This window comes from Hemitrygon akajei, chromosome 21 (assembly GCF_048418815.1).
Source record: "Hemitrygon akajei chromosome 21, sHemAka1.3, whole genome shotgun sequence".
Taxonomy (NCBI): Eukaryota; Metazoa; Chordata; class Chondrichthyes; order Myliobatiformes; family Dasyatidae; genus Hemitrygon; species Hemitrygon akajei.
This window is the reverse complement of record NC_133144.1, coordinates 49,143,556-49,156,514: the sequence shown is the minus strand read 5'-3', so window position 1 is coordinate 49,156,514 and position 12,959 is coordinate 49,143,556. Positions and strand designations below refer to the sequence as shown.

The 12,959-nt window shown below is 41.4% G+C and overlaps 1 protein-coding gene across 1 annotated transcript in view; it reads right to left on the bottom strand.

The window, feature by feature from the left end:
- Positions 1–12,959, bottom strand: part of cdh23 (cadherin-related 23) — a 1,051,763-nt gene that overhangs the window by 639,210 nt on the left and 399,594 nt on the right. The window contains exon 11 of the mRNA XM_073025359.1: positions 4,055–4,243. Coding sequence (XP_072881460.1) covers positions 4,055–4,243 — 189 coding nt within the window. The remainder of the gene's footprint in view (positions 1–4,054; positions 4,244–12,959) is intronic.

Below are 12,959 nucleotides of genomic sequence, written 5' to 3'. Positions count from 1 at the left end.
TTAAACTTACTGAAAGAATCATTACAATTCTGCTATTTCTCTTGTCCTGTTGTCGCCCTCTGAATTATCGCTTGAGTTCCACATAGACAGATACAGGAGTGATCAATCAGTCTCAACAGGTTTCCAAGCTTATCTCTGCTTGATGGCTAAAGCCATTGATTTTTCTCGCCCCTTTCAATCTATTTCTTGGTACATCGCCATGCAGTCTTTGCCGAATTAAATCTTGCTTGCAGAGATCTGCTCATGTGCACCTGAACAGCTGCCTGAGATGCCGTAAACAAATTTCCAAAGGATAAGTGGAAAGATGGGCAGCCAAAGTTGACAGAGTCAGAGTATGACTGACTTCCTCTGAGTTAACATTTTAGTGGCTTGGACTTTTTAGACTGTGCCTGGTGTATTTCACTCAAATTCATTACCAGGATCCCAAGGCATGTTATAATACTGCTGATATCTTTGTTTAAAGTCTAAAACAAATAACCTATATGGTAAAATGTATGTTTGGCATGAATATGTTATATAGCAGACTGTGGATCAATTTATTTATCTTCAGCATTAACTTCGTCTGCTTAATGATTCAATGAAAAACCTTGTGCTGTATTTCCCCATCCCAATGTCGCCATAGGAACCATACTTGGTTGTATTTAAACAAGATAAGGTGAAGAAGTAAACTCAACTATTTACACCGAATCCCTTCCAAATATCCTCAAGGAGTTGACTCTTGCTGTTACCAATCTAGGCAAATTAGCTTCCTAGGAAATGACTGGGAGTGAGGAATAAAGTCCCGTACTTCAATAAGATGGACTCCTGAACTCACAATGTACCACATTACAGCCCTGCACCTTATTGTCCGCCTGCACTGCACTTTCTGTTTAACTGTAACACTTGATTCTGCATTGTTATTGTTTTCCCTTGCACTATCTCAATGCACTGTGTAATAATTTCCAGTTTAAGATGGCCTTGCTGAAGACGAGTGACAACTTACTGGTGGCTCTCAAAGCAAGAAACACAACTAAATATTTTATTAATAACACTTTTCTGTAAAAAAAAATTATGGTAAACGATCACTGCAAACAATGAAGAGGTGAACGAAGGCGAGGCTGACTTGAAGGTCGAGGCATGCGGATGCTAGCGAGGTCGAGATATGCTCGAGGAGAACTGGGCAGAACAAGGTCGAGGCATGTTCGAGACAGAGTCAGAGATCGAGCAAAGCAGAGGAATTTTGGAGCCCATCCACCTAAACCGAGAGCAAGGTTTGATCGAATTAAGCGCCGAGCCGATTTTGAAAGGCCGGGTATGGGCCGGAATGTGGCAGCAGGGTCGAGGCCCCAGAGTGCATTGATGCGACAGGACCCGCGTCTTAGAGCGAGGAATAACTAGATGGTTGGATGATTGAAAACACTGGACCAATTGGATTGAAATGGCAGGACGTCGGGACTGGAGGCGAGGTTTGGGCTGATTCGGCTCACTGCTCTGTTCTCCGCTGCACTGTGATTGAGGGTGTGGGCCTGCTCCTGGCTTCAAGCCTGTGGGCTGCATGATGCTTTGTCCTGCTATGTGATGAACTGCGAATGAGGCTGTGCATCTGCTCCACCTGTTCTGGGCTTTGTGTCTATAGACTCACTTTATTCTGAATACTGTTTGCTTGCTTTTATTGTTTGTACAATTTGTGTTTTTTTTCCCTCTCTCTGCACATTGGGAGTTTGTTGGATTTTTCTCTAATGGGTTCTTTTGGGTTTCTTGTCGTCTGGCAGCCTGTAAGGAGATGGATCTCGTACATCAATATATGCTACTTTGATAACGAATATACTTTGAACTTTGATCTGTCAGCATGACATAGTTTTTTTTTACTGTACCTTTGTATATGTGACAATAATAAGCCAATTGAGTTTGACTACAACTTTCCCAGGAGGCAAACAGCATACCAATGCTTGCAGTGGAATTTTATTGGCCTATTACCCTGTGACTCAAGGAACTGTTTTATATAGGTTCAACAGAAGAGATTGTTCCCCCCACCCCCCCAGCTTCTCAATCAGAAACATTCAGATATAGCAAATAAAGGTGGGGGGGGAACAGTTTAGAGTCACACAGTTTAGAGTCATACTGTATGAAAGCAGGCTCTGCAGCCCACTATATCCATATCAAGTACCCATCTGTACACATCCCATAATTCCCTCTCATATCCCCATCACCTTACAGTGGCCAACTAACCCGGCAACCAACACAATTTTGGCATATGGCAGAAAGCAGAGCACCATAAATACACTTGGAACCAACATGACTGAGAAATATAATTAACCTGTTCATTCTCCTATCTTGAAATCATATTCTACATTATACTTGTTCAAATTTCAGAGGAATACATTACAAAGAGGGAGAATAAAAAGGCAAATAAAAGCATTTCTTTCACATGGTGGGAGGTGGCAAAGAGCACAGGTTTAATGCGAGAGGTAGTAAGTTTAGAGGGGGTCTGAGGTTTAATTTTTTTTCATATGGAGAGTGGTTGGAATCTGGAATAAGCTGCCTGAGGAAGCAGTGAAAGTAGATTCCCCACAAGAAGCATCAACACAACATCACCAAGGCAACAGAAGGCTATGGACCTAATGTGGATAAATGGGATGAGTGAGATGGGCACAACCGTCAGCATGGATGTAATGGGGGGAATGGCCTATTTCTGTGCTGTATGAGTATAAGAGGAAGGAGATTTGTCAGGAGGGTGGACACCAACATGGTCCAATTGGCGTATTTTTTGTGCTGTGAGAAGCAGTGATGCACAAAGGATTTGTTCGTGTTTGTACAAAAGCTTCCGTGTTTAAAATATTTCAGGACACTTGAAAGATGAGATATTGGCACTTGATAGCAGAAGCTAGGGGAGGTAACTGAAGGAAAAAATAGTGATGCCTTTTGAATTTGGGAGGTGAATTACTACGGTAATGCAATACTGTGAAGGAACAGAAAAATGCCAAAGAACCTAGTTTTTGCCCAGGTGATCGATATACAACTATTCACCTTTGCAGATTCCCAGCAACTTAATCTCCTGGAGGAGGTGACAAGCTATTGAAAGAACCATTTTCAAAACAGAGCATCAGATATAGAGGGGGAGAAACACACTGAAAGGCAGGAGATTGATGGAAGGACCATTTATGCAATCATTTTACAGGCAAGGGAAGGTTTTTATTCAGTGGTAACCAGTCAATCATGCTTAAATTTTTGATCAACTATCCAAATGTAAGCTCATATTAGTTTAGAAATAAGACCCCAGAGGGCACCTTGATTCTTCGCCAAGGGAAGTGCCTCTCCACGGCTCCACAGATGCTAACTAACCTGCTGAGCGTTCCAGCATTTTCTGTTTTGATTTCTGAATCTCTCTGCCTATCTACTTCTCTCTTGTATTTTCAGTAGCTCCTTCAGTAGCCTACATTTGATCCTAATCTGTGTAATCAGCTTGTTTAATGTCAAATTTTATCAGATAGCATTCCTCATAAACATAATTAACATGCTGCTGTTTTAGAAGCATGGCCTTAAGTACAGTCAAAGAAACACGACCTTCAGCCACAGTTCCACATGGACAGTCAACTACGCAATTTACTCCAATTTTCACTCAAATCCAGCTTTATTCCTCCCATATCTAGGGGGACCAGACAGATCAACAATTCCTTCCCATCCTGTCAGATGGTGCATGCCCAGCTGAGTACCTCCGGCAGCTTGTCACTCCTGATTCAAGTATCTGCAGTCTCTAGTATCACGAGATTCTACCTTTCACCTGCACACCTGGGGCAATGTAAAAGTGGTCTTTTAACATTCAGGAATACCCAGAGGAAGCCCACACAGTCACAGACAGAACATGCAAACTCCACACATACAGCACTGAGGTTGGGATTAAATCCTGATCTCTGCATCTCTAAAGCTGTACCATTGTGTGACCCATGGGCGTAATATGTTGGCTTCTAAATTAAGAGGGATCCAAACTGGCTTGGGTTTACAGTTCACAACATAGGGGCATCAATGTCCTACTCCGGGTAGTTGGGAGTTTCATCAGTTGGACTTCTGTACTTACATCATCTTTGTCTTGCACCTGGATGAAGAGTGGGAGAGCAAAGCCCACCTGGGCCAGTTCTGTAATGCGGACATTGTATTCAGAACGGTTGAATTCTGGTGGATTATCATTGACGTCAATGACCAAGATATTAAACGTGGTGGAGACGGTAGCATTTGATGGTGTCCGGTCATCGTTTAGTTCAGTTCCCTACATTGAACATGAGAAAGATAATGTTATCAGAGCTTATATGTCATTTTAATAATGTTTCCAGGCATTACCTCTTGAACACAAGTGTGCACAATCAAATATGGCAGCTTTTTCACCCCCACAGAGCAATGACACAGAGCTATGGTAGCATTGGTCACGGGAGAAATATATGCAAGGATATCATCAGTATACCTTCTTCTTTCTTTGAGAAGAATCTGAGATTTGCCAGTACAAACCAGAAGAGATGGGAGCTTGATCAAATTTCCCTCAAAGGGCTGCAGACTTCATCAATTCAACACTTCAGTGGGTTATGATGAATCATTTTATGATGAGGTCAACTTATTAATAGAATCCAGCTGTAATATAGTACACAACAGAGGTAGCCAGCTTGTGATTATGCACCTCTTTCAAGCCTAAATTAGTAATGTTCATTGAAGTGTAATAAATATTTTTTTAATACTTATCCAGCTGTTAGGCTCCCAAAATCAATGGCAACTGAAGTCAGAGTCATAAATCCATATTTAACAAATATGTATTCTGTAGGCCCAACAATTCTCTTATTGATTTTAATTAAAAAAAAGAATTCCTGGGAGTTAGACATAAATCCAAAGTGATAAGTCAGCACTTTCTATGGTGTACATGGGCTTCGGTGAACATTTTATTACAACTTACAGGTTTAATTTAGTGAGTGTATGAAGGCCTAAAAATAAAAGGAGGAGTTGACTGAAAAAAAGCAGCTAATAACGATTGAGTCTGTGGTGATTTAAGGAATCAGATTTTGTTTCTCTTGCATGACATTTATTTAAAATCATTGTTTGGTCTTGCCCATCCAAGTGTCATAAAACTGTTCTTCCCGAGACATCTTAACTAGATTCCTCTTTCAAGCCTAGTGCTGAATGACTTCACATACCCTGTTGATTTCCACCTCCATCTTGATTCACCTTCCACCTGGTCCAAGTTCATTGCCTTCCCTGTTTAAGTATCACACACCTTTCATACATCATTTCACTTGGTCTCACTATTTTTATCATCCCAACCACAGGACACACTGTCATAATCATTCCTTTCTATTGTACTTCACCCACATTTCCCTTCTCTGCATCAAGCGTTTGTCATTCTGTGTTGTGCCTGAACAAAATTATCAGTCGATCACAAGTTCAGAATTCTAGCCATGTACAGGTAGGTTCTAGATCCACATTAACACCAATTTCCACATCATCATTCTCCTTCAGGGCTTTCTCTGCTATATGAGGGTGATTGATAAGTTTGTGGCCTAAGGTAGAAGGTGTCAATTTTAGAAAACCTAGCACATTTATTTTTCAACATAGTCCCCTCCTACATGTACATGCTTAGTCCAGAGGTCATGGAGCATACGGATCTTGGACCTCCAGGAAGTGTCCACAGATGGGTGATTGATAACTTTGTGGCCTAAGGTAGAAGGAGATGAGTTACATGCACATGCAGCTCAACTCTGAGTGGTTTTGCAGAAAGTTTGAAGTTAATAACATCAGTTATTAACTCACCAGGATTGATTGATTGATAAGTTCGTGGCTTAAGGTAGAAAGAGATATGCATGTAACGAGAGCTGTATAACTCATCTCCGTCTACCTTAGGCCACGGACTTATCAATCACCCATCTGTGGACACTTTCTGGAGGTCCAAGATCCGTATGCGCCATGACCGCTGGACTAAGTGTGTAAATGTAGGAGGGGGCTATGTTGAAAAATAAATGTGCTAGGTTTTCTAAAATTGACTCCTTCTACCTTAGGCCACAAACTTATCAGTCACCCCTCATATATTTGCCACATAACTTGGTCAGAAGTGGAGAGAGTGAGTAGTTTCCAAGTTCCTGGGTGTCAAGATCTCAGAGGATCCCAACATATTGATGTAGTTATAAAGAAGGCAAGACAATATATGTAATTGATTTACTTGTTCATTTATAATAATTATTATTTTTATTTCATTTATCATTTCTTTGCTATATTATGTATTGCATTGAACTACTGCTGCTAAGTTAACAAATTGCATGTCACATGCTCGTGATAATACTCTTGATTCTGATTCTCCTGACTCCCACTTCCATTGCTATTAATGACTCTCACGAACAAGCATCGCACTATTTTAAAAAGAGTCTTTGACTCCTCCACCTCAATGAACAACCCCAAGTCCAACCACCCATTCCTTTCAGATCCTTGGATGCATTTAAATCTGGCAAATTTCCCAGAATTCCCCGTTTGAGGCCCTTCAGATCTCTGTACTGTTACAGATCCAAACCAACTGTGATCAATGTCATCTGACATGACTATGAGGAGGGTAAGCTCTTCCTCCCTGCCTTATTGTTAGCCTTGGATGTAGTGGACTGCCCCACCTTTCTCCAATGCCTCTTCATTATGAGTCAGGCAATTCTCGCTTGATTCAGATCTTAACCAACCATTTATAACTCAGACAGAACCAGCAAAGGATTTTTTTTTCTTCTCTCTCTCTCTCTCTCTCTCTCTCCCCTCCCCACCTGCCAGCTTGCCTGCCATCAAGGACATACAGTATATACAGTGAGGTGACGGAGAAAGGCCAGCAATATCATTAAGGATCCCATCCGCCCTGCTTATCCACTGTTTATCCCCCTCCTATCAGTGAAGAGGCTACGTAGCATCCATGTCAGGAACACCAGATTCAAAAATAGTTACTTCCCCAAAACCATCAGGCCGATGAATGCCTCCACCCATTAACTCATCTCACCCCATCCCCACCTCATACACATCGAAGGACAATCGGTGTACGTATATAACAGATACTTGTACATTGAGTTTAACAGTATTGCTTTAATATTTATATTAATACAAACAAAGAAATATAAAAGAGCTACAGCACAATACAGGCCCTTCAGCCCATAAAGCTGTGCCGAACATGTCCTTACCTGAGAAATTACCTAGGGTTACCCCTAGCCCTCTATTTTTCTGAGCTCCATGTACCTGTCCAGGAGCCTCTTAAAAGACCCTACTGTATCCGCCTTCACCACCATCACTGGCAGCCCATTCCACGCAATCACCACTCTCTGTATAAAAAACTTACCCCTGATATCTCCTCTGTACCTGCTTCCAAGCACCTTAAAACTGTGCCCTCTCGTGCTAACCATTTCAGCCCTGGGAAAAAGCCTTTGACTATCTACATGATCAATGCCTCTCATCATCTTATAGACCTCTATCAGGTCACCTCTCATTCTCTGTCGCTCATCGTGTTTTTCTGTTTCTTTTATTGTGTTCTTTATGCTTATTGTGTTTTATTTATGCTGAATTGGTTCTGAAGTAACAACAATTTCATTCTCCTTTATACTTGTGTCCCGGAGAATGACAAAAAACATTCTTGAATCTATAAACTTTTCTGCACTGTCACCTCTGGTGTTTCCCAACTATCTTTCTATGTGTTCTCCTTCTGCCTTTCATCCAAAGACATGGGATCAAGTCCTGCATGCCGACTGCACCCGACAAAGATTTCTCACAACGTCTCCACCGCCCTTAATGGGTCAGACGTTAGCTAGTGGGTTAGCAGAATTTTTCACCAACTGTCCGGAGAAGACGGAATTATCATTTCCATCCCCTGCCATAAACTCTCAGATCACCACACACTAACCCTCCCTTTCTTGAGGATAAACTACATGATTCAAAATCCTGAGGTTGCACTCGGTCCTAGGAACCCGTATGTACATTTCCAACTACTGACCACCAGATACCTTCGGCAATTTTATTTTTGTTCACAGTCCGTATTTTGCATTACCACCCAAAAATTCATTCTCTGTGGCGTTCAGTAAATGTGCTTCTTAGCAAAGATATCACATTGTATCTTGCTTCAAAAATTAATCCCACTTACAGGTGGTACATTAGTATTAGCAAAGGGGGATTAATTCTCGGGCCCTTCATATATCTGTCTGTTCTTTGACAAAATTATCCAATTATTTTTGATTAAAGCTTATTAACCTAAACATTAGCTCTGTTTCTTTCCTCATGGATGCAATTTAAAAGCATAAGACCATAAGATAGTGAAGCAGAATTAGGCCATCTGACCCATCAAGTCTGCTCAGCCATTCAATCATGGCTTATCCTTTTTTTTAAAACTTCTCCTCAACCTCAGTTCCCGGCCTTCTCCCCGTAACCTTTGATGTCATGTCCATTCAAGAACCTATCAATTTCTGCCTTAAATACACCCAACGACCTGGCCTCCACAGCTGCGTGTGGCAACAAATTCCACAAATTCACCACACTTTGGCTAAAGAAATTTCTCCGCATCTCTGTTTAGAAAAGACACTCTTCTATCCTGAGGCTGTGCCATTTTGTCCCAGAATTTGATCCGCTTAAGATTTCCAATGCTTTGTTTTAGATTGCCCAATCTCTGTTCTTCCTCCATTGCCTTGCCAAGTGCTGATCCATCTCCCTCAATACAGAATAACAAACACGATGTTGAAGGAACTCAGTGGGTAAGGCAGCATCTGTAGAGGGAAATGGACAGAAGACATAATGGGTCGAGACCCTTTATGTATGTTTCAGTGTCTGCAGTTTCCTACAAGATCTCAGTAGGTAATGTTGAATCTGTTTCTACCATCATTTCAGGCAGCAAATTCACAATGTCAACAATTCCCTACAATGAAGAAATTCCCTCAGTTCCTTTTGCCTTGTGCCGTAAATCTGTGCTCCTTGGTTTCCTGATGCTGATGAAAATGGATCCCTTCACTAACTCTCTTGAACCGTACTGTCTCTCTATTTCTCTTGTTCTATCTTTCCTTAAACTCAAGAGAACCATCTCTGCCTCTTTATTCCCTCTATAACTAAAATGTATTCTTTCAACCTGCATGCTACTTTAAGATGGAATCATGAACATGAATGGTTTCAGCATCATGAGAATGTTGAGTTAAAAAGATTTAAGATAATGCCTCCTGAAGGTGAACTCAGAATAAATAATTTACTCTGTAAAGCTTTATAAATCCAGGAGCACTGCCTCAAATGACTGACCCTGTGCTATTGATTTATGAACAGACTACCTAACATCACACTAATGTGACAGGACAGTTTCAGATAGAGCTGGTTCAAACATATCTCCTACAACAGCACTTCTCAATAAGTAACTTTTTAATAATTTTACTAATAGGTTTCAGAGACATTTTAAATAATTAATTCTGTTTTCTTGCTAAGATGGCAGTTCCTGATTACCATAACTCAGAGTGAATTACAACCTTCGCGGACATTTCCCAAAAGACCAACAATGCCCATCCCAGGCTTTGGGATGAAAACTTCCTGATAGCCCAGGGCTTTCTTGTAGCCTGGCAATGAGTGAATGACAAGTGGAAGTGAAGGAAATAAACAGGCATCAGGCTTCCAATGGACTCTTGGAAAGAAGAGCGGGAATGGGTGAGGAAAAGGAGAGGGAGGGACAAGAAGACTTGCAAAAAAGGAGCAAGTTACAAAAGAACAGGTATTTGTGTGCCTGCAAGTATGTATATGTTTGTGTGTGTAATTAAGTGTTAAGGACTCAAGAGGGGCAATGAAGAGTTGAAGAGGGTAGAGTAAGAGGAAAGGGAAGGGAGAAACTGGAAAAGATACTGTGGAGGAAGGCAGAGGAAAGACGAGAGTGGAAGTGATAGGCATAATGGTACACAGAATAACCGAAAAGTACAGCATAGAAACAGGCTCTTCGGATCATCTTATCTGGGCTAAACCATTTAAACTGCCTAGTCCCACTGACCAGCACCCAGACCATAGCCATCCATACCCCTACTATTCATGTACCTATCCAGAATTCTCTTGAAGGTTGAAACCAAGCTCGCACACACCACTTATGCAGGCAACTTGTTCCACAAGCATATGACCTTCTGAGTGAAGAAGCTTCCCCTCATGTTCCTTTTAGAACTTATCATCTTTCACCCTTAACAAATGACCTGTAGTTGTAGTCTCAAAGAACCGTAATGGAAAAAGCTTGATTGCATTTACCCTTTCTATACCCCTCATAATTTTGTATATCTCTATTATATCTCCCCCCAATCTTCTACGTTCCAAGGGGTAAAGTCCTAACCTATTCAATCTTTCCTTATAGTTCAGGTCTTCCAAACCCAGCAACATCCTTGCAAATTTTCTCTGTACTCTTTCAACATTATTTACATCTCTCCTGTAGGCAGGTGACTAAAACCGCACACAATATTCCAAATTTGTCCTCAACAATATCTTATACAACTTCAACATAACATTCCATTTCCTGTACTCAGTACTTTGATCTATGAAGGCCAATGCAAAAGCTTTCTTTATGTAACTATCTACCTTTCAATGATTAAGAGGCCTGTATTCCCAGATCCTTTTGTTTTACCACACTCCTCGGTGTCTTACGGTTCACTAAGACGTACCGTGGTTGGTTCTACCAAAGTGCAACACCTTGCATTTGTCTACATTAAATTCCACCTGTCATTTATCAGTCCATTTATCCGGCAGGTCCAAATCCTACTGCAAGCTCTGATAATCTTCCTCGCTGTCCATTACACCCCCAATGTTGGTGTCATTCGCAAATTTGCCGATCCAGTTAACCAGATTATCATCCAGACCATTAATATAGATGACAAACAACAACAGACTCAGGACAGATCCCTGCGACACTCTCCAGTCACAAACCTCCAGGAAACTTGGGGAGAGAGGCAACTATTCATCTACTACCACTCTCTGGCTTGTCCGACAAAGCCAACGTCTAATCCAATTTATTACTTCATTTTGAATGCCAAGCGACTGAACCTTCCTGACCAACCTCCCATGCAAGACCTTGTCAAATGCCTTGCTGAAGTCCATTTAGGCAACATCCACTGCTATACCTTCATCAAGTTTCCTGGTAACTTCCTCGAAAAAACTGTAAGATTGGTTAGACCATATATGTCAAACTCAAGGCCCGCGGGCCAAATCCGGCCCGCGGTGGAATTATCTTTGGCCCGCGAGATAATATCTAATTACTATTAAAGCTGGCCCCAGTAATCGAAGCGCCTATGGCGTATGATATGGCTAATGCTGAGTTTATTCAGGTACCAGGTTTTCAAGGTTTTTAGTGTTTATTCGGCAGTCTTCTTCATAAGAAACGGAAGTTGTAAAGTGAAACACTTTGTAGTTATAGCAGAGACTGAGACACATGAGAGCAGGCTGAAAAAACGGAGGCAATGAAAGCTGCGTTCGCACGCGTCCGACTGATCCGGCCCGCATGAAGCTGCATTTTGCTCAATCTGGCCCGTGACCTAAAATGAGTTTGACACCCCTGGGTTAGACACATACTGCCACGCACAAAGCCATGCTGACTATCCCTGATCAGTCCCTGTCTATACAAATACTCATGTATCCCATCCTTTAGATACCTTCCAATAACTTTCCTACCTCTGATATCAGGCTCATCAGCCTATAATTATCTGGTTTATTTTTAAAGCCTTTCTTAAACAGCAGAACAACATTAGCTATCCTCCAATCTCCTCCTCTGCAATCTGTATAGGGTCCATCGCCTTGCTTTGCCTCACCTCTAAAGACTCTGTCTATCGCCTGAATCAATAGATTTAAGATCTCCCCCATCTCTTTTGGCACCACACATGGATTACCATTCTGATCTTCCAGAGGACCAATTTTGTCCCTTGCAATCTTTTTGCTCTTAAACTATCTGTAGCATCCCTTAGAATTCTCCTCCACCTTATCTTCTGCAACAACCTCATATCTTCTTCTAGCCTCCTGATTTATTTCTTAAGTGTTCTTTACATTATTTCTCAAGTACCTGATTTGTTCCTAACTGCTATACATGCTATGGACCTCCTATCTTTTCTTAACCTATGCCTCAATATCTCTTGAAAGCCAAGGTGCCTGTGATCTTTACCTTTTATTCTGATAGGCACATCTAAGCTTTGTATTCTCAAAATTTCACTTTTGTAAGCTTCCCATTTACCAAGTACACCTTTGCCAGAAAACAGCCTGTCCTAATCCACACTTGCCAGGTCCTTTCTGATCATCAAAATTGGCTTTTCTCCAATTTAGAATCTCAACCTGGGGAGCAGACCTTTCTTTTTCCATTATTGACTTTGAAACTAATAGCATTATGATTACCGGATGCCCGGTAACGTTGCCCTACACAAGCTTCTGTCACCTGCCCTGTCTCATTCCCTCATAGCAGATCAGGTATTGCACACTCTCTCATTGGAACTTCTGTGTACTAAGGAAACTTTTCTGAACATATTTGACAAATTCTATCCCGTCTAGTCCTCTTACAGTATGTGAGTCCCAGTCGATACACATGTAGAAACTTAAAATCACTTATTACAACAATCTTGTGTTTCTTCTGACAGTCTGCAATCTCTGTATAAATTATTTTCTCAAAATCCCAAAGACTGTGGGTGGTCTATAATAAAGCCTCATTAAAGTGCTCATATCTTTCTTATTCCTCAGTTCCACCCATAAAGCCCCACTAGTCAAGTTCTCCAGTCTGTCCTGACTGAGCAATGGCATAATATTTTCTCAGACTATAAATGCCACCCCTCTCCCTTATTCCCTCCCGCTCTGCTGCATCTAAAACAACAGAATCCCAGAATATTATGCTTTCAAGCCTGCCCCTCCTGCAACCAAACTTCACCAATGGCTACAGTATCTTAATTCCTATGTGTTGATCCATGCCCTGAGCTCATTTGCCTTTCCAACAATGGTTCTTGCTTTGAAATATACACAGCTCA